The sequence below is a fragment of the Giraffa tippelskirchi genome, chromosome 13 (assembly GCF_054371585.1).
Source record: "Giraffa tippelskirchi isolate mGirTip1 chromosome 13, T2T-mGirTip1v1.2.pri, whole genome shotgun sequence".
Taxonomy (NCBI): Eukaryota; Metazoa; Chordata; class Mammalia; order Artiodactyla; family Giraffidae; genus Giraffa; species Giraffa tippelskirchi.
The window spans coordinates 12741266-12762609 of record NC_137287.1 but is presented as its reverse complement, the minus strand read 5'-3'; the positions used below and the strand labels follow the sequence as shown (position 1 = coordinate 12762609).

At 46.0% G+C, this 21344-nt stretch overlaps 1 protein-coding gene across 12 annotated transcripts in view; it reads right to left on the bottom strand.

Moving 5' to 3' along the window:
* Nucleotides 1-21344, bottom strand: part of GALNT17 (polypeptide N-acetylgalactosaminyltransferase 17) — a 419610-nt gene that overhangs the window by 183654 nt on the left and 214612 nt on the right. For 7 of the 12 annotated variants that reach the window (XM_081558055.1, XM_081558053.1, XM_081558063.1 and 4 more), the window contains 2 exons: nucleotides 7309-7483; nucleotides 3724-3921 (listed from right to left, as the gene is read on the bottom strand). In XM_081558055.1, coding sequence (XP_081414181.1) covers nucleotides 3724-3921; nucleotides 7309-7483 — 373 coding nt within the window. Of the gene's footprint in view, nucleotides 1-3719; nucleotides 3922-7308; nucleotides 7484-21344 lie in introns of all 12 variants that reach the window. The other 5 variants (XM_081558061.1, XM_081558059.1, XM_081558058.1 and 2 more) reach the window with 1 other exon arrangement.

Here is a 21344-nt window from a genome sequence, read left to right as displayed (position 1 = left end):
CAGTACACATAGCATACAATGTACTGTTCTTAATCATTTTTATGTGTACAGTTCAGCAGCGTTAAATACATTTGCAGACTGTGCAACCAGATTCCAGAACTCATTTCATCTTGCAAAACTGAAACTCTACACCCACTAAATAACAAGTACCCATTTTCCCATTCTCCCCAGCCCCTGGAAACCACCACTCTACCCTCTGTCTCTCTGAATTTGGCTATTCTAGGTACTTCATAGGAGTCAACTCATATAGTATCTGTCTTTCCATGACCGGTTTATTTCACTTAGCATTTAGTGCCCAAGAGTCATCCATGTTGTAGCATGAGTTAAAATTTCCTTCTTTCTTTATTTTTTTAAAATTATTTATTTATTTATTTTTGGGTGCACTGCGTCTTCCCTGCCTCATAGTTTTCTCTAGTTGTGGTGAGTGGGGGCTACTCTCTAGTTGCGGGGCGTGAGCTTCTCATTCTGGTGATTTCTCATGTTGAGAGGCAAGGGCTCTAGGGCATATGAGCTTCAGTAGCTGCAGCTTTAGAGGGCAGGTTCAGTAGCTGTGGCGCGTGGGCTTTAGTTGATCCTCAGCATGTGGGATCGCCTCAGACCAAGGATCGAACCCGTGTCCCCTGCAGTGGCAGGCAGATCCCTATCCACTGTACCACCAGGGACGTTTTCTTTCTTTTTCTTCAGGTTGAATAATATTTCATTATAATTTTGTTTATCCATTTATCTGTTGATGGACATTTAGATTACTTCCACCTTTTGTTGATTGTGAATAACACTGCTATGAACACGAGTGTGCAAATATTCCTTTGAGACCTTGCTTTCAACTCTTTTGGGGTATATACCCATAAGCAGAACTGCTGGACCATGTGATAACTCTATTTTTAATTTTTAAGGAAGATTACACTGTTCTCCATAGCAGCCGCACCTTTTTATCTCCCCACCAGCAATACTCAAGGATTCCAACTTCTCCACATTCCTGCCAACCCTTGTTATTTACCTTTTTAAAAACTATGGTAGCCATCCTGATGGGTGTGAAAGGATCTCAACAAAATATCCCTTAAGGTTATGCTTTGGTTTTCAGATAATACCTTAGTGATGAGTCTACATTATTATTCGCAGAAATCTGAGAGTGCAGCCCCGCCGCAGTACGCGAAGCCACTGAACATCTAGGCTGGGATGGGAACTGAGCTATGAGACATCCCCAGCTGAGCAAGTTATTAGCCCCAAAGGTTACCTTCTCTGTTGCATAAAATTTGCTCATCGGTAGCTCTACCCTAATGCAGTCTGTCAGCTTCCAATTTGTGCTAGAAAATAAGAGAATATGGAACAAGGGTTGTTGTTGTTCAGTCACTAAGTCGTGTCTGATTCTTTGTGACCCCATGGACTGCGGCATGCCAGGCTTTCCTGTCCTTCACTCTCTCCCGGAGTATGTTCAAATTCACATCCATTGAGTTGGTGGTGCTATCTAACCATCTCATCCTCTGCCGCTCTCTTCCCCTTTTGCATTCAATCTTTCCCAGCATCAGGGTCTTTTCCAATGAGTCATCTCTTCACATCAGGTGGCCAAAGCATTAGAGCTTCAACTTCATCCGTCCTTCCAATGAATATTCAGGGTTGATTTCCTTTAGGATTGACTGGTTTGAACAGGGGTCTGCCCATTTCAAAACCCTACTCTGGTTTATCAAAATTTTATAAACTAAGAAAGAACTTCATGGATCCTTGCAGAAAATGCTCACTCCTGTTCCACAGTTGCCCCTTTATACCAACAAACACAGCCCCCAAACAAGGGCAAAGAATCAATAAGATGCCCCCTTCCATCTCTTTGAACATAGAACCATGAAGATATTAAATCAGTTTTGATTCTCATGTAGAACTCATAGAAAATATTGAACCATAACTCGGGTAACACCTTGTTTGAAAATCAAAGCATTCGTGGTGGGTTGAACAATAACCCTTGCCCCCTTCCTCCCAAAAAATATCCATATCCTCATCTCTGGAACCTGCTTATGTTACCTTATATGGAAAGAAGGGCTTCACAGATATGATTAAGTACAGGATCTCAAGATGAGGGAGATTGTTGTGGGTTATTCACATTGATCCCAATTGTCATCACAAAGGCCCCTATGGGAGGAAGTCAGGAAAGTCAAGGGAAGAAGGTGACCATGTGATGAAGGAAGCAGGGGGAGAAAGTGATGCAGTAGCCATGAGCCAAGGAATGAGAACAGCCTTTAGAAGCTAGACAAGGCAAGGAAGTGGATTCTCCCTTCCAGCCTCCAGAAGAACCTGCCTTCAGGCACCTTGCATTGAGCTCTGTAAGGTTCACTGCCGATTACTGCAGTGCCTCTAGGATGTAAGAAAATAAATTTCTGTGCTTTAAGCCAGGGGTCCCCAAACCTTGGGCCATGAACTGGTACCGGTCTGTGGCCTGTTAGGAACCGGGCTACACAGCAGGAGGAGAGCTGCAGGCAGGTGGGTGAAGGAAGCTTCACTGTGTTTACAGTCGCTCCCCATCACTCGCATTTCCTCCCATCAGATCAAAGGAGGCATTAGATTCTCATGGGAGCTTGAACTCTACTGTGAACTACGCATGTGAGGGATCTAGGTTGTGCGCTTCCTTATAATAACCTGACACCTAATGATCTGATCCTGCATTATGGTGAATAATGGTGTATATGGTGTATAATTACTTCATTATATGAAAGTGAAAGCATTAGTCACTCAGTCATGCCTGACTCTTTGCAGCACCATGGACTGTAGCCCACCAGGCTCCTCTGTCCAAGGAATTCTATAGGCAAGAATACTGGAGTGGATAGCCATTCTTTTCTCCAGGGGATCTTCCTGACCCAGTTATCTAACCTCAGTCTCCTGCATTGCAGGCAGATTCTTTACCATCTGAGCCACCAGGGAACACCAGAGAAGTCCACTTCATTATATATCACAATGTAATAATAATAGAAACAAAGTGCATAATAAATGTAATGGGCTCCAATCATCCTGAAACCATCTCCCCCACTCCCGGTCTGCGGAAAAACTGTCTTCCACAAAACCAGTCGTGGGTGCCAAAAAGGTTGGGAACCACAGCTTTAAGCCAGTAAATTTGTGTTCATTTATTATAGCAGCCACAGGAAATGAATATGGCATCAAAATCTACCAACTTCCTTTATCATCCCTTATATTTCAGCTTCCCAACTGGTCCACCACAAAGGACCTATCTCCTTGCCTCCAAGAGATGCTGGTTGGGGTTTGGGGCAAAAGTCCTACCTAGCTGCCCAAAGGCCGTGGGTTACCCGTTGGGGGGAGCAGGTGCCACAGAAAAAAATGTCCTTTGTCTATGTGTTCCTACATCACGGCGATTGTAAAGCATCCAAGTACGGAAAAGTCCCAGAAATTAATACCTTTGCAACTTCACGCTTAAAAGCTCCTGAACACAGTTCAACAGAATATGAGGAAGAACAAAATACGTGTGAGCGTTCCTATTGACTGCCATCCTTCAGGACTTCTGTTTGATAAGCTGAGGCAGAAAAATTTTAGTGAAAAGAAGCAAAATGCAGCATCCCCTCTCAGCAAGAATACTTCAGTGGGAAAACATCCCACATTCTCAAGCAACTGTTTTCCCCACTGCAGCTCCATCCCCAGGCGGCCTCTCCCAGCCTCTCTCCCTCCCGCCCTCGCCTGGGATCTGGGGACGCAAAGGCCAGCAGAGCGCCCGCGCTTGGCACAGACCTGATGGGGAGGGAGGGGTCCCCGGCGTCCCACCAGTCTTTCGGAGGGCTGATGTACATGCACCAGAGCTCCCAGCTGTACCCGTGGGCCGAGTTCTCATACCGCTGCACCTCGAATGTGTCCTGCTTGATGTTGTCAATGGAGGGAAGGATCACACGCTTCCGGTTCTCCTGGATCCGCGAGAGGACCGGTTCAGCCCTGAAACACAGACAAGTAGAAATAAAAACCTCTCTCCTGGGATTCCCGGGTAGTCCAGTGGTTAAGCATCCACCCTGCAATACAAGGGACACCAGTTCCAGCTCTGATCCGGGAAGACCCCACATGCGGTGGGGCAACTAGGCTGGTGCACTGCAATTACTGCGCCAGTGCTCTAGAGCCTGGGAGCTGCAACTACTGGGAAACATCCTTTAGTAAGACTCTGCCACATCAACTCAGGTCAAAAGTTAGTATCACGGGCTCTTTAGAGCCCGTGCTCTGCAACCAGAGAAGCCACCACAATGAGAAGCCCATGCACCCAACGAAGAGTAGCCCCTGCTTGCCGCAATTAGAGAAAGCTTGAGTGCAGCAACGAGGACCCACTACAGCCAAATCGTAAAACAAATAAAATTTTTAAAAAGTCTCTCTCCTGAGGCTCACCTGCACCCCCACTGGCCCAGACCTCAAGACCACAATGAATAGAAGCATCATAGCTGAAGGCTGGGCTTTGGGCAGGCTGGAACTCACAGGGAGGCCGGGCTCCCAAGTGGCGGCTCTAGATGGATCAGGTGGCTTTAAACGAGCCCCGTGGCCAGCAGCTCAAGCCCTCACCCCTATGGGGTCACCACAGTGTCACCTGTGCTGGCTTTGAAGGCTGGAAGCAAGAACTGAGAACCCCAGGGCCTCTGCCCCTGAAAGTCTGGCCTGGCTTTTATACCTGCAATGTCTAAGTCAAGGCCAGGCCCTCCTGAGAGAATCTGCACTGCCCAGCCGTTTCGTACAGTTTTCAGTCTCCCCTTTGGCACTGGGCAATGCCTCTGGTTTTCTTTTTTTCTGCAGGAGCTGAATTGTCTTCCCCCAAATAGGTCACTTCTGCCCTTGATGGCCTGGTTTCAATATGCATTTCACTAGCTTCTTTGCGTGTGTGACTATTTCAGTTGTTTTAATTGATTATTTAATTGATTTTTTAAAAGGCATCTAATTGGATGGGTTAGGGATGGCAGGCAGGAACTAACTGAATGCAAAAGTGGGCAGAATCCTGCCTCTCAGCAAGCCTGCCTCCTTGGGGCTGCAGCAGGAGAGAGGCAGGGACCTGGCTCAGGGTTCAAGGAGCAGCCCTGCCAGCTCAGGAGAAAGCAGATGGCCAGACACCCTTGCCAGGGTGTGTTCTCCGAGGCAGATGTAGGAAGGGATCATTTCCCACATTCGAGAAGGAAAAGATGGCTCTCAGAAACCATTGCATTAATCTCCCTGCTTAGAACAGAGAGCAGGCTTTGGAAGGGAGTCAAGCGAAAATCCCATTCCTCTGCATTATTTGGAAGAATAATGAGAAAGCTCGGCCTCCATCCCGTCTCTTTTCATTTGCAGCTATTGAATTACCTGTTGGCACATCTCATCTTTCTATTTAAAACGAGCAATAAAATATACCCAGAGCCATTTACTGCCTCTGATACTTTTGCACACGCCATAGAAGCTGATGCCAAATGGGACTGACTTCTCATGATTTCTAGATGTGCTTCAGAGATCTGCCCCTTCCAAGTCCTCACTCTTGCTGTTGTCCTCCAGGAATGCCCTTGTGCCTGGGCAGGAAGTCCAGCCACCCACAAAGGCTTCTCCAATCAAGTGCCACCTCTCCCAAGAAGCCTGGCTTGGTTTCTCCCAGTAGAAGACTCATCCCTTCCACGCTCGGACCATCTTCCCCACTATATTCAAGTTACTCTGATGACATGCTGTCCAGGAACGTGGAGGTCAAGACAGAGAGGAACAGGTGGACATGTGAAATACAAGGCAAAACCAGCTAAAGCTGGAGGGGGATTGGATAAGCTAACACAACATGATGGAGAGAGAACTGAGTGATGGGGCCATGGGTGGTGCCACCTGATTGGACAGGAAAGAAATGAGGAGAGAATGATGTGGAGGAAAAGGTGAGACAGGGCAAGGCCAAGGCTCCATGTGTTCAGAAGGATCTTTGCTCAAGAGTTCCCAAACTTGAGTGAGCAGCAGAGTCTCTGGGTGGGGGCTGGTTAAGGCAGACTGCTGGGTCCCACCCCTAGAGCTTCTGATGTCATAGGTCTGGGTGGAACCCAAGGATATATATTTCTAACAAGTTCCCAAGTGATGCTGGTCTGGGGACCACACTTTGAGAATGATTACAAGATAATGATGAGGCTCAGGGGAGGTCAAGGCTGCAGACCAACAACTGTGTGTATCAGGGTCTGATAGTAGCAGAAAAAAACAAGGAAGAAAACTGGGCTCTGAGATGGTAACAGATACCTGTGTGCACAGGAAAGGGCCAGTGTTAATGGTGACGCCAGGTTCCGAACCATTGTGTGTTCTTATGCAAAACTATCCTTTTATCCAGCCATTAAAAGGATTCTAAAGTTGGTTTCAAATGAAGAATAGACATTTCAGTGTTTAATTAGTGATGCGATATGGGCTTTTCAAATAGGGTACTGTGAGATGGCTCATATTCAAGATGGTATCATTCCTTATTTTTTTTTTTTGGCTGTACCGGGCATCACAAGGGATCTTAGTTCCCCAAACAAGAATCAAACTTGGGTCCCTTGTAGTGGAAGCGTAGGGTATCAACCACTGGATCACCAGGGAAGTCCCTTAAGACAGTATCACTGAGCACAGATAAACATTAATGAAGTTAAAGACTCTGCTTCTTACTAACCCTCTGCAACCTGGCATAGGGGTTTAACCTCTGACTTGATTTACCATTGGTTAGTTAGAAATAATCATATAACTGTAAAGCTCGAACCTAATTTTAACATGCTTGTTGACTGACTGGGGCATTTTGGATGCTTCACTCTCTTACATACAAAGTCTTCTCCTCCCTGTGTGCTCCTCAATTTCTCTCATATTGTTCTTTTTACCAGGAAATCGGGCAGGGCATATCGGCAGAGAGAAACCCTTCTCTTCCTCTAAATGATGTTAACGATGATCCCATAAATTCTAGGAAGCTTTGCCTGAGTAGGCAGAATTATAAATGAATCTTTTTTCCCCCCGTAATAGTTAACCACCCTCCCCAGAAATGGAAACAAACAAATCAGCAAAAGAGAACAACAGGAATATAACTTCCTTGTCTCCTTAGCAAGGGTCATCTTGAGTTCTAACTAATATATCATTTTCACAGGGATTTTAATGATGGTAATGATATGATGATGATGGCAAGGATGACAATGATAGACTGAGTAAACAGCAGATGTATTTCTCCCTGCTTCCCAGTTTTATCCCAAACTGTGGTCTCACCTTCTTTTCACCCACCCTTCTCCATTCTTCCTGGGGCCCCAGAAGAAACAGGCAAAGTGCCCCCATCTCCCAGACTCCAGACCTCCGACCATGATGCAGGTCCGAAGCGCTTCCAGGTTTTAGCCTGTGACCTACCAGCCAGCGGTGAACTCCACGTGAGCATCAAAGAAGCCAGTGACCTGGCCGGTGGCCACCTTCCAGCCCTCAATACGAGCTCGGATCAGTCCCTCTCTTTTCTGGTTTCTCACCACCTTCACCAGCCCAGGGTAGCGTTTATGGACATACTCCTCCAAGGGGGCCTTCAGCTCCTCTGCAAATGACAAAACGCAGGAAGATCCATCAACAGGTTAAACGTGCATCCAACCCATTGTGAGGCCAACAGATCTTCAGATAGTTCAGAGACTGCAGAAAAGTTTGCATGTTAGTCATTTTATAAAAAGGACAACTGGGTCTGTGTGAGTCAGAAGGCTTCTCTGACTGATGTCCTTTGAGATTTCTTTTCTTTCTGCTCCTCCCTCCTTCCTTGGCCAGCATTCCTGTGCTTGCACTGTCTCCTGGGTCCTGTTAATCCACTTTATATGTTTTTTTTTCCATCTGCACATACACTAGTCCTCACACGATGTGTTCTAGGAGGTCCAGACCCATAGTTACACCCTAGATGCAACATTAACAAGGTTTGTGCTTTGGTCATAGGATGTAAAATCTTTGCCCAGCAGTAGAAACGCTACTGTAATGGCAAAAGAAACACCAACAGGATTGAATGCTCCTTTCTGCCACCAGCAGGTGGTACAAAGTGCATTATTTATATGATCTAATTGAATCCTTACAGCAACCTAGGTGGTTGCTAGATTAATCCCATTAATTTACTAGATGAATTCCACTTTGCAAATTAAGAACAGTCTTAGGAAGTGGGCTGCCCTGGTGGTCCAGCGGTTAAGAATCCACCTTGCAATGCAGGGGTCACAGGTTTGATCCCTGGTTGGGGAAGATCCCACAAGCTGCAGGGCAACTAAGCCCATATACCACAACTACTGAGCCTGCGCTCTGAAGCCCTTGCTCCACAACAAGAGAAGCCACTATAATGAGAAGCCCTTGCACAGCAACTAGAGTAGCTCCTGCAATTAGAGAAAGCCCTTGCATAGCAACGAAGACCCAGCACAGCCAAAAATAAACAAATACATAAATATAAATAAACATTTTTTAAAAAGAACAGTCTTAGGGAGGCTAACCTGTTTCAAGGGCACAACCTAGGAGTGGAAGAGATGAATCACAGGCCAAATGTGTCTAATTCCACAGACATAAAGGGATACACTTGTGTACCTGAGAATCATCATCTCATCACAAGGGGAAAAAAAAACCCATGTTTTTTGTTTCTATTTTTTAGTAGCAGTATGAGATGAGGATGTTAACTAAGCTTACTGCAGCAATTACTTCACAATATGAAAGTGAAAGTCACTCAGTCATGTCTGACTCTTTGTGACCCCATGGACTATACAATCCATAGAATTCTCCAGGCCAGAATACTGGAGGGGGTTAGCCTTTCCCTTCTCCAGGGGATCTTCCCAACCCAGGGATTGAATCCAGGTCTCCCGCATTGCAGGTGGATTCTTTACTGGCTGAGCCACCAGGGAAGCTTCACAATTTATGTCAGGCAAATCATTATACTGCACACCCTAAACTTACATAGTGCTGTATGTCAACTGTATCTCAATAAAAATGGGGAAAAAATCAGCAGGTGTAGAAAGACAAGCAGGAAAGGGTTGACAGAGGGGGAATTCCAAAATACACATACTCCAAGGACCCGACCTGGGAGAGTTTCTGGATCTGGTAACAGCCCAGGTGACTCAGATGTGAGTGGTCCACAGACAATACGTCAGGAGACATTGTCACCTCTGACTCTGCTTTAGAAAAACTCCAAAGATTGTATTTACAAATGTTGTACAGACCCCTCACTTGCTAGTTATACACAGCAACTTTTAGCAAATGCCCTTTGGGTTGCCATTTCCTCCTCCAGGGGATCTTCTAGACCCAGGGATCAAATCCACATCTCTTATGCCTCCTAAGATGGCAGGCTGGTTCTTGACCACTAGAGCCACCTGGGAAGACCTGGCACAGCCAAATAAAGATTAAAAAAAAAAAGAATAAATAAAATTTACATATAAGACCCTTTATATGCATTCAAAATCTTATTTCTAATACTAATTGGTCTATTATTAATATTATTCATATAGGTCCACTTTTAACTCTCCATCAACAACAATGCATCTTTCTAGCTAATCAATATCATTTTAAAGTCCAGCCACTATCATTCTACAGCAGTACTCAACAGCTTCCAACTTACAAGATTTAGGGACACATTGTTCCAAACAACTGAAGTGACAGCCTAGGGGCTGTCATGGGAACACAGAGTGAGATGCCAGCATCCGATTAGCAAGGCCCAAGAACAAATGCCACTGAGAAGGCTTCACTTCCCAGGCCCTGTATGTGATCCCAGACCTCCTAAACTATTGGGTTGTGTCCCTGCCTGGATTTAAAATCAATCTGGACACAAGCACTTTCTCAAGATGCTTACATTCTGGGTAAGGAGATGAGACACGTTCAAAAAATTCCAATATTCAGAAGATAAGAGCCAAAAAAAAAAAAAAAATGGCCACAGAGGGCAAGGGTTACAGGGGGTGGGTCACAGAGGGAGAAATGATTTTGCTTGGAGGTATCCAAGGAAGAGGTCGTATCTGAGATATGCACCAGGCCAGGACATGTGCTCTTACTATTCCAGAACATACAAGCACACAGCAAAATACACAGATGTGGAACTGGATTTTCTTAGGTGAGAGTCACTCATATCTGGGGGACCGGGAAGATGTCATTAATCGCAAGAGAAGACGAGAAGAGAAGCAGAAGAAGTTGATGGGTTCACCTGAGGACAGGCTGAGGGGCCAGCAGGCATTGGGAGCTGACTGTTGAACCAGGATAATGTCCAGAGTGAGAAGACAGGGCACAGAGTGTTGTGGACACAGTGGAAAGAGATGATTGCTTAGGAGACAGTAAGAGTTCCAGAAGAAGACTTCGGATCCCACTTTGAGGAATGTGTGTATTCAGGAGGCAGGGGGCAGAGTTAGAGGACGAGAAAAGCTACAAACAGCATCACAGGGGCAGAATCATACCAAGGGTTTGTGCTAAGTCGCTTCAGTCTTGTCTGACTCTTTGTGACCCCATGGACTGTAGCCCGCCAGGCTCCTCTGTCCATGAGATTTGCTGGCAAGAATACTAGAGTGGGTTTCTATGCCCTCCTCCAGGGGATCTTCCTGACTCAGGGATCAAACCAGCATCTCTTACATCTCTCACGTTGGCAGGCGGGTTCTTTACCAGTTGTCCACCTGGGAAGCCCACATCAAGGATAGAGTTTCCAAAAGGAGAAGCTGTGCATTCATGTCACAAATATTTACAGAGCACCTCCATGGCTGACAATGACACAATCCCTATTCTCGAAGAGTTGTTCAACATCCAATGTTAGGAAAGTCAAATGCGTTAGAGAAAATGAGAGCTGAGAACAGGCTATTTGATCTAGACAAATAGTAGATTCCTAATGGGACCAGTGAGAAAAAAAATGAATTCCCTTCTGGATACGGCTGGGTCCTTTGCGGATAGGGTGAGTTTAGGGAGAAGTGAATGAGCAGGACAGCTCAGGACTGATTTCTAGAAAAGCTGGTCCTGGTGGAACAGAGATAAAACAGCTTGAGGGCACCAGGGTGTTGAGATTCAGAAATCACTTCCTTGGCTCAGATGGTAAAGAATCTGCCTGCAATGCAGGTGATGTGGGTTTGATCCCTGAGTTGGGAAGATCCCCCGGAGAAGTGTATGGCTACCCACTCCAGTATTCTTGCTTGGAGAATTCTATGGACAGAGGCGTCTGGTGGGCTACCATGGGATCCTAAAGAGTCTGACACGACTGAGCGACTAACACTTTCACTTTTCAGTTTAAAGCGAGAAAGTCCACAAGCTAACCGAATAAAAACAAGGCCCCCAGGCTCATCATGGAAGGAAACAAATCCTCAACCTGACAGCGCTAAGAAATGTCACACCCATCACCTAAGATCCTTTATCATCCTTAACAGACAAAATCACTCCTGGACGTTATAATGACAGCAAGAAAACATTTTACATAAGATTTTTCTCACTGGCAGACTCAGAGAAGACAATAAAACCTCACTTCTGTGGGCTTCCCTGATGGCTCAGTGGTATAGAATCCACCTGGGTCTCGAAGATCCCCTGGAGGAGGAAATGAAAACCTGTTCCAGTATGCTTGCCTGGGAAATTCCCTGGACAGAGGGGTCTGGCAGGCTACAGTCCACAGGCTCGCAAAAGAGTTGGACATTACTCAGCGACTAAAACAGCAACTTTGCAAAAATAAATGTTTACCTATGAGTGTTATCAAATCCAATCCTAAATTGGTCTAGAGCCATTTGGGAATGCTTGTGTTTCTTAAGGTTTGGATCAGTAACATTTGAGGTCAAGAGGGGAGAGGCAACTACTGCCCTTCATTGGAAGGGACCCGAAGGGAGATCTATCTGCTTCTTCACAATAAAAGGAACAGCCGTCATCCAGACTTAAGGAGTACATATTGCAACAAGAAAGTTACAAACAGTGAGAACGAAAGCAAAAATCATTATTACAGAATTTTATCCAGATCCAGCAATTTCAGTGGTATTGGAAAATAAAACATCAGTCTAGTCCCTTGTCTCTAAACCCTGTTCAGAGAAAAGTGTTGACCTAGAAGACTCATCTCCACGTGCTCCCAAAACATGTGCATGAACCTGGGTACCACATGGATGTGAGCTTGGAAGTGGTCACACTGTCTGGGATTGGGCTCCATCTGTACTTCTCAACCCTCCCAGTTATCAAGTCTTGACAATGAGACTTACTGAATGTGTAATTCTCCTCAAGGTATGAAGACTCAAGATAATCACTCCAAGTTTAGATGTTGTTTCTTCTTTCTTTTTATGCACTAATTAAAAAAAAAATATTGGAGTATAGTTGGGCTTCCCAGGTGGTGCTAGTGGTAAAGAACCACCTGCCGGAGACATAGAGCCGCTGGTTCAATTCCTGGGGTGGGAAGATCCCCTGGAGGAGGGTATAGCAACTTACTCCAGTATTCTTGTCTGGAGAATCCCATGGACAGAGGAACCTGGAGGGCTCCAGTCTATAAGCATCACAAAGATTTGGACATGACTGAAGTGACTTAGCACACATAACTGATTTACAGTGTTGTGTTAATTTCTGCTGTACCGCAAAGTGAATCAGCTATATGTGTATATATACATGTGTGTGTATATATATATATGTCATATGCATGAGAATTGCCAGTAGGTCTGGGTGTGGCCCAAGAATTCACATTTCTGACAAGCTCCACGAGGCTGCCACTGCTGTTCTGGTGAACAATTTTGGAGGAGCTCTGACTTAGAGCCAGTCCCTTATCCAACCCCATCTGTGATGAGTTAACCCCTGCTCATGAAATAGGTCTTATCCGAAATGAGCAGACGTTCCATAATCCCAGTGTTGGCCACTGCTAGTCTCTGCTTTTGCCCAGGCCTTCTTGTTCCACCTTGTCTGAAAGATGGAGCCCCTTGGAGATGACTTCAGTCGAGACAGTGAGGGGTTTGTCTTGCTCCAGCTGGGATCCTTATGGCTTCCTCCCACCCACCCCTCACATGGAGCAACCTCCCCATCAAGCCCTTCAACAAGGACCTGAATGTTCCTGGCTTCTGCTCTCACTCCCACAATCCATTACAACGAGTGCTACAATTCCACCAACACTGCTTCTGCTGCCATCAGCAGCACCATCACCACCACAGCCACTTAGAATAAACACTCCTCCCTGCCAACAGCTGCTGAGGTGTGGGCATACTGCTCACTGAGAATGCATGGGTTGTGACAGCTGGGACGAGAAAATAGCACATATGGCATGTTCCAATTAAAAAAAAAAACCCCGAAAAACAAAACCATCTGCCTCAAAGCCATTGTTCTGCAGAGTGTGCGATTCCTCTCTACCTAGGAATCACCTGGCAGATGATGCAGGTTCCCGGACTGCCCTAAACGGATCTAATTTACTGGGCTTGGTGGGGCTGCCCAGAAGTCCAGATGATTCTCCCACAAACCCCGAACTTCTCAAAAGCACTGCTTGATTTTTTTTCTTTCATTGGTTTTACCATGTTAAGATACACATAACATAAAATTAACCTTTTGACCATTTTAAAGTGTACAACAACATCATGTGCATTCACAGTGTGGCTCAACCATCACCCCTATCTAGTTTCAGATAGTCTCCTTACCCCCAAAGGAAGCCCCACATCCATTAAGCAGTCACTTTCCATGTCTGGCCCATCTTCCAGCCCCTAGCACCACTAATCTGCTTTCCACCTCTATGAATGTGTCTATTCTAGATATTTTAAAAACTGGAGTCATAACAAGCTGTGGCCTTTTTGTGTCTGTAAGTCCTGGTCGATACTGAAGGTGAGGGGAAGCGGATTTTTTTTTTTTAAGGTGTAACTTTAAATCCCTTGGCCTTACTGAAGGTCTGATTCCTCATTCTGCTGCCTGTTAGCTTTTTTGATCCCCATTTTGGCTATTTGGTTGACTGGAAGCTTATTTACAAAACCCCTCCAGATTCACAGAAGGGGGTTCTGGTTTCTCTGAGGGGAGGATCCAGCCTTTGGATCTGTGTTCACACCCTTAGAGTCCCCCTGCCTCTGACACTAGCCTTTCTCCCCATCCCTGATGGAAACTTCCAGCTCACCGTGCTTGGGGGTCTTGAGTTAGCAGAGAGGAAAACCACTGTCCTTAATACAGGTTCGGCACAGCCATCAGGCATGATGCCCTATGTTTCTGCAGTGCTTTTTAATGAGTTTTTTTTTTTTTTTAATGTGTGAATCATCCATGATGCCATCAAAACTCCTCCTCTCACCAAACTCTGAAGGGACAGTGATAACCTAAGAGGCACCCCCCGCCCCTGCTCCCCTCCTCTGCCCCTGCACCACCCTCCATTGCATGGACCTGTCTCCAAAATCCTAGCCCTTAAGAACATCCATGGACTTCCCAGGTGGCACTAGTCATAAAGAACCTTCCTGCCAATGCAGGAGATGTAAGAGACAAAGTTTCAATCTCTGGGTCAGGAAGTTACCCTGGAGGAGGGCCATGGCAAAGCACTCCAATATTTCTGCCTGGAGAATCCCATGGACAGAGGAGCCTGGCAGGCTACAGTCCATAGGGTCACAAAGAGTTGGACACGACTGAAGTCCCTTAGCATGCACGCAAGAACATCCATGAGGCTGTCATACCGAGTGAAATAAGTCAGAGAAGGAGAAATATTGTATGACATTCCTTATATGAAGAATCTATAAAGAAATGATACAAATGAACTTATTTACAAATTAGAAACAGACTCACAGACTTAGAGAGCAAACTTCCGGTTGCCAGGGGGAAGGATGGGGAGGAGGGATAGTTAGGGAGTTTGGGAAGGACATGTGCACACTGCTGTATTTAAAATGGGTAACCAACAAGGACCTATTGTAGAGCACAAGGAACTCTGCTCAATGTTATGTGGCAGCCTGGATGGGAGGGGAGTTTGGGGGAGAATGGATACTTGCATATGTATAGCTGAGTCCTTTGCTGTCCACCTGAAACTATCACAACATTGTTAATTGGCTATACTTCAAAATAAAATAAAAGTTAAAAAATAACATCCATGGAGAGAGCGAGAGCAAGCATGTGAAAACACGAGACAAAATAACACAGACGGCGGCTACATTGCATGTTTTATTCTCCGGGCATCTCTCAGTTTTGTGGACTTAAATAATGCATTGTCTGACTATGGGAGTGAAAAAAGAGGCGAGGCAAGAGCTAGAAACTGCGGGAAGAATGGGAGAGATTAAAAAGGGATGCTTTCGGCATGTATGAAAGCATTTTAAAGGCGATGCCACAGTGAGATCAAAGCTAGGAGAAAAGAAAGCAAAAGACGAAAAGAAGCAAGAAAAAAGATGTGAGGTGCAAAATACCAAAGTGTTAAACTAAATATATCACACGAAGCAGTGCATTCAGGAGAGAGACTTTGAAAAGGAAAGCCATCTCTGCTTTTATTCCTTTGTTAAGAAATTCCTCTCTACTGCTTCTTCCATTTAAATTTCACCTTAAAAAAAAAAAAATACAAGGAGCCCAACCCCACAGGAAAATATAGTAATGCCTCTTTGGGGGTGGCTCCAGATTGCTCCCCCAAATTAAGAGCATTCCCCTATCTCACCCCATCAAAAGGCAGTTGAAAATCTGGTACTTGCAGCTGATTCTAATAATAACATGTGAATTTAAGCGATAAAATTTGTCTACAGCCTGGAGTGTGTTTTTCTTTCATTATGTTTCTTATTTACTGTGATATTGATTCTGAACTCTCTGAAGCTGGCAAATCTCTTCTCTGAAATAACCGAACTCACCATCTGGAGGTGGGGGGCGGTGCTCAGGGGGAGCAAAATGGCACACAGGAAACCCTGGAGAGAACAGGGTCAGAGCCCAGCGTTTGGTCACTTCTTGGAGTTTTCCTTAAATCCAGTTGTCAGCCAGGAATGGAATAAGAGTAAGTTATCTGGTCAGTTTCCCCTTCTCCAGTATTTTGGGGACCTCTGTATTCAGAGCCCTGAATTCTCCAAGGTCAAAGGTAGTATGGGTCCTTTGAGGTGAAGTGAAAGTCGCTTACTTAAGTGTCCGACTTTTTTAGACCCCATTGTAGCCCACCAGGCTCCTCTGTCCATGGACTTCTCCAAGCAAGAATACTGGAGTGGGTTGCCATTCCCTTCTCCAGGGGACCTTCTGGACCCAGGGATGGAACCCGGGCTCCAAAATCATTGCAGACAGTGACTGTAGCCATGACATTAAAAGACAGTTGCTTCTTGGAAGAAAAGCTATGACAAACCTAGACAGTGTATTAAAAAGCAGAGATATTACTTTGCCCACAAAGGTCTGTATAGTCAAAGCTATGGTTTTTCCAGTAGTCACAAACAGATGTGAGAACTGGACAATAAAAAAAAGGCTGAGCACCAAAGAAGTGATGCTTTTGAACTATGGTGCTGGAGAAGACTCCTGAGAGTCCCCTGGACTGCAAGGAGAACAAACCAGTCAATTCTAAAGGAAATCAACCCTGAATATTCACTGGAAGGACTGATGCTGAGGCTGAAGCTTCAATACTTTGGTCACCTGATGGGAAGAGCCGACTCACTGGAAAAGAACCTGATGCTGGGAAAGATGGAAGGCAGGAGGAGAAGGGGACCACAGAGGATGAGATGGTTGGATGGCATCACTGACTCAATGGACATGAGTCTGAGTAAACTCTGGGAGATGGTGAAAGGAGAGGGAAGCCTGGCGTGCTGCAGTCCATGAGGTTGCAAAGAGTCAGGTGCAACTTAGCAACTAAACAACAATGGTCCCTACCTGAGAGGGTCATTTAGGGTGTTAAATAAGAGGATGCCTGAAAAGCACTTAGCTCAGGGCCCGGCACACAGAAAACACTCAATACATGTTAAACTTACTACTCATTTTTTATTGTATGTGTCTCTGTATATGGGTGAACAGAGAATACACGTGTCTTGGGAAACAAGGGGATGACTCTGGCGAGGGGACAGGAGGGCTTCGAGGGTGGGGAGGGAGTCTTAAACCAGAAGAAGAAGGAGGAAAGCACATACAGAGGCGACCCTTGCCAGGGACTCCTCCAGAGTCCTAGTTCCAGGACCAGGATGGCCGAGTAGGAGCCAAATTCTTTATTTTGCAGTAGGAGCTGCAAATTCTTTATTTTTCTCTTTTTATCGGAGGATAGTTGCTTTACAATGTTGTATTAGTTTCAACTGTACAGCAAAGTGAATCAGCTATACCTATACATATATCCCCTCTTTTATGGATTTCCTTCCCATTTAGGTCATCACAGAGCATTGGGAAGAATTCCCTGGGCTATACAGTAGTTTCTCATTAGTTACCTATTTTATGCATAGTAGTGTAAATATGTCCATCTCAATCTCCTAATCCATCCCACCCTCTCTTCCTACCTTGGTGTCCACACATTTGTTCTCTGCGTCTGTGTCTCTATTTCTGCTTTGCAAATAAGCTCATCGGTACCATTTCTCTAGAATCCACATATATGTGCTTAATATATAATACTCGTTTTTCTCTGTATGATAGTCCCTAGGGCCATGAACTTCTTTATTTAAATGGGTATCAGTGAACATCTCCCAGTGTCAGAGGGTGTGGTCTAGACTCTAGGAGATGTGTATTCAGTTAGCACCATGGAAGGTGAATCGCATGTCAGGGCCCCTCTGTGTTTATGCCCCCGACCCCGGGGTTCCTTGACATCCTTCAGGGATCATTCACTCACAGGCCCCCTTGAAACCAGATGTCCCTTGTGTGAAAAACAAGGAAGCTAGCAGCCAGGCAGGACGAGGCCGTCAGGATTCAGAAGACAGCCATGGTGCCCCAAGGGTCAGAGATCAGGAAAGGCTTTGTTCCAATCTGCGTGCAGGTGCCGGGCACAGACCCTCCCAGACTCTGCAGCACAGCCTGAGGCCAAAGAGCCTCTGCCCAGCAAACTGCCCAGAGCTCAAAGCTAAAGAGATCTAAAGACTCTCTCGTCAAGGCCAACTCAGGATCCACCTCACTTTTCCAAAAACACAAGATTAAAGCTCCAACGCTGCTCCTTGGGGAACAAAGGTGAAAATGGCCATGTCTGGCCTTTCTGACTGTATCTCCACCGACCCCTGGGCTTCCTTGACCCACCCTTCCCTCTGTCTCACCTGTCAGCTTCCCTGATCCCCACTGCCAGCCAAGCTGTTCAAGGAGCCTTTTGTTTTTCAATCCCTCTTGCTCTGAGGCTGCTCAGCGTTGTCACAGGACATGATCATGCTGTCCCTCTTCAATCTTGTGGCTCAGCAAGTCCCCCATCTCTGACTGGGACTCTCTCTCTCTGAAACTCCATCAATTCTTACATGTTGAATCCCTTCCTCTCTGGGACAGGCTGGGAGCTGGGACTCTCTGTTGCAGTGCTGCAATGCCTGCGTCTGAACACACCTCTCCGTGAGCAACAGAATACAAAAAGACCGCATGAGACTAAAAATGACTGTGTGAATGCACAGTTGGGGCAAATTCTGGACAAAAGCTACAGAGACCAAAATACCCAACTGCCACTTTGGAAGAACCTGGGGCAAAAGCAGGGTACTGCACAGACCCCCTGCACATAACACCACCTAAGGGGTGGGCAAAGTAGCTTAGCCACCCCTGCACCCACCCCTGCCCTCGTCCCATGTAAGGAATAAGCTGGACCCCCACCTCAGGGAGCTAGCAAGCAAGGGAACCTGTTATTTGTTCCTGTTCCCCTCTGCTGTAGCAGGGGCCCCAATAAAGCCCCACCTGAGTTTCTTGTCTGACCTCTGATCAACTTCTATTCCCTGGTGGCTCAGATAGTAAAGAATCCGCCTACAATGCAGGAGACCTGGGTTTGATCCCTAGGTTGAGATGATCCCCTGGAGGAGGGCATGGCAACAAGGCTTCCCTGGTGGCTCAGATGGTAAAGAATCTGGCTGCAACGCGGGAGACCTGGGTTCAATCCCTGGGTTGGGAAGATCCCCTGGAGGAGGGTATGGCAACCCACTCCAGTATTCTTGCCTGGAGAATCCCCATGGACAGAGGAGCCTGGTGGGCTACAGTTAGTGGGATCACAAAGAGTCAGACACGACTGAGTGACTAAGCACGAGGAAGCCAAGAACCCTGGTCTGTAACATCTCTACGTTCCAAGCATTTGTGCCCTGAGATCCAGGTTCGTCTACTTCCCTCCACTGCTGTTCCTTCCCCTCCACATGTCCAAGTTCTAACTGTCTCTCATGGTCCAACTCAAGTGCCACATCCTTCTCAAAGGCCTCACTGATTTCCCCAACTTGTGGGAACCCCAAGCATGAATCCCATGGACGTGGTTACAACATACAAGGGCCATGGTGTGCTTGTTCACCCTGCTCCCTCTATTTCTTGAATTTCTCCCCCATGGTTATGAGGTATGGTAGTTCTATGCATTACCTTCACTGGCAGGTCCACTGAAGGCCATCTGACCCAAACTAGAGCACCAGTTCCCTTCCCTGGGATTCCCCTGGAGAGGTGGTCCTGTCCCCCTACAATGACTGAAGCTGTAATTACAACATCAACGTTGGGCCATCTTTGCAGCCATGCTTCCCTCCAGGTGGCCTGGAAAACTGGAGGTGGCCAGTCTTCTCAAGCCAACAGGGGAAGGAGGAGCTCAGAGACAGCAGAGCCTGGGAAGAAGAACACACTATTATGTCTGAGTGCCTGGGTCTCACTTTCCCTGGGCCCAGTCTCATTCTCATCTCTGGGGTGTATAAGCCCCTCTAGGACCTTGTATTGTTGGGTCTTGTGTGTGTGTTTAGTCATTTAGTTGTGCCCGACTCTTTGCAACCCATGGACTATAGCCCACCAGGCTCTCCTGTCCATGGAATTTCCCAGGGCTGCCATTTCCTCCTCCAGGGGATCTTTTCAACCCAGGGATCGAACCTGAGTCTCTTGCATCTCATGCATTGGCAGGTGGATTCTTTACCACTAGTGCCACCTGGGAAGCCCAATGGGTCTTATCTAATGGAAACCCAAATCTGATCCCAAGGCAAAACTTTCAACATACTTTTTTTAAAATTTATTTTAATTTTTTTGGGCCACACAACATGTGGGATATTAGTCCCCCAAGCAGAGATCGAACCTGCAGCCCCTGCACTTGAAGTGCAGAGTCTTAACCAGAGGACCACCGGGGAAGTCCCTCAACGTGGTTTTTTAACTACTCCTGGTTCTGTAGGAATGCAACCCATTCCCCTTGGTATCACAGTCAAGGTCGCCAACGTTAAAACAGAAACTTTTCCTCCACTGGAAGTTTGGCTGGAAGACACACAACTAATCCAATTTTTAAAGAGAAGTTTTCACATAGATGGAATAAATGACCAGAAAGTTCGACTGAATGTGTGTTTACCATAATTCAAGCAACGAGACCCTTAAGCATGTATCCCAGAGAAATGAAAATTTATTTTTGTATCAATATCTGTATACCAATGTTCATAGCACCCAAATCTCCTTCCACTGATGAAGGACTAAACAAACTGGGGATCCTTCATTGCAGTGCAGACTTTCTAGCTGCAATGTGGCATGTGGGATGTTAGTTCCCTGATCAGGAATCGAACTTTCATCTGCTGCATTGCAAGGAGGATTCTTAACCAGTGGACCACCAGGGAAGTCCCTGTACTAGAGTTTTGCAAGAGGTTACTAGTGGGGGAAACTCAGAGAAGAGCATATAAGACCCCTTGTACATTTTTGCAACTTCTTGTGGATCTAAAATTATTTGAAAATAACAAGGTTTTATGTTGTCATTTTTTTTAAGCAGTTAACATAGGAAGGTTTAGCTGAGGTTCTCACATTATCTCTAGTGTAAAGATACACTCACTCCTTCTCCTCTCCTCCCCATGGCCTGAAAATACCACAGGGAGAAATGCAAATGTACAACGCAATTGTGATTACAGACCCACAGAGCAAATGCTGCCACATTGCAGTGATCCGGTTGAGGAAATAAACAAGTATTATTTCCGATTAGGAAGGCTCTTTACAGGTTGGGGAGAGGCAGGTGCTGTTCCAGTAAGGAAGCCTGGCCCAGTATGGAGCAGCGTGATAACAAGGTGTCCCTTGGCTACTTCACTCAAAGCCTCAACACAGGAAAAATGTTATCTTTCCGAAACACAAGACCTCTCCTATCTCTGCAATGATAAACCAAGAAGAAAAGCAAACAGTACCAGTATGCCTTCTCTAAAATCCCTTTTGAAAGCTCAGAGGGTTGAGCTTTCCACTGAAAAGAGTTTTCTAACTCGACACATCGTGCTTTCAACCATTGAACACACAACCAAGAGAAGTGCTTGATCGGGGTGCTCACTCATGGGGAACAGTGAGTGACAAGGTCCATGGCCACCCAGGGCACCAAGAGACGCAAATGTTGATGACTGGAGACAGGTGGCTTTTGAGATCTAAACGAAAACAACAAGGGCATTGAAGCCAAGATATGTATTGGGTTGGCCAAAAAGTTCGTTTGGGTTTTTTATACGGAAAAACCT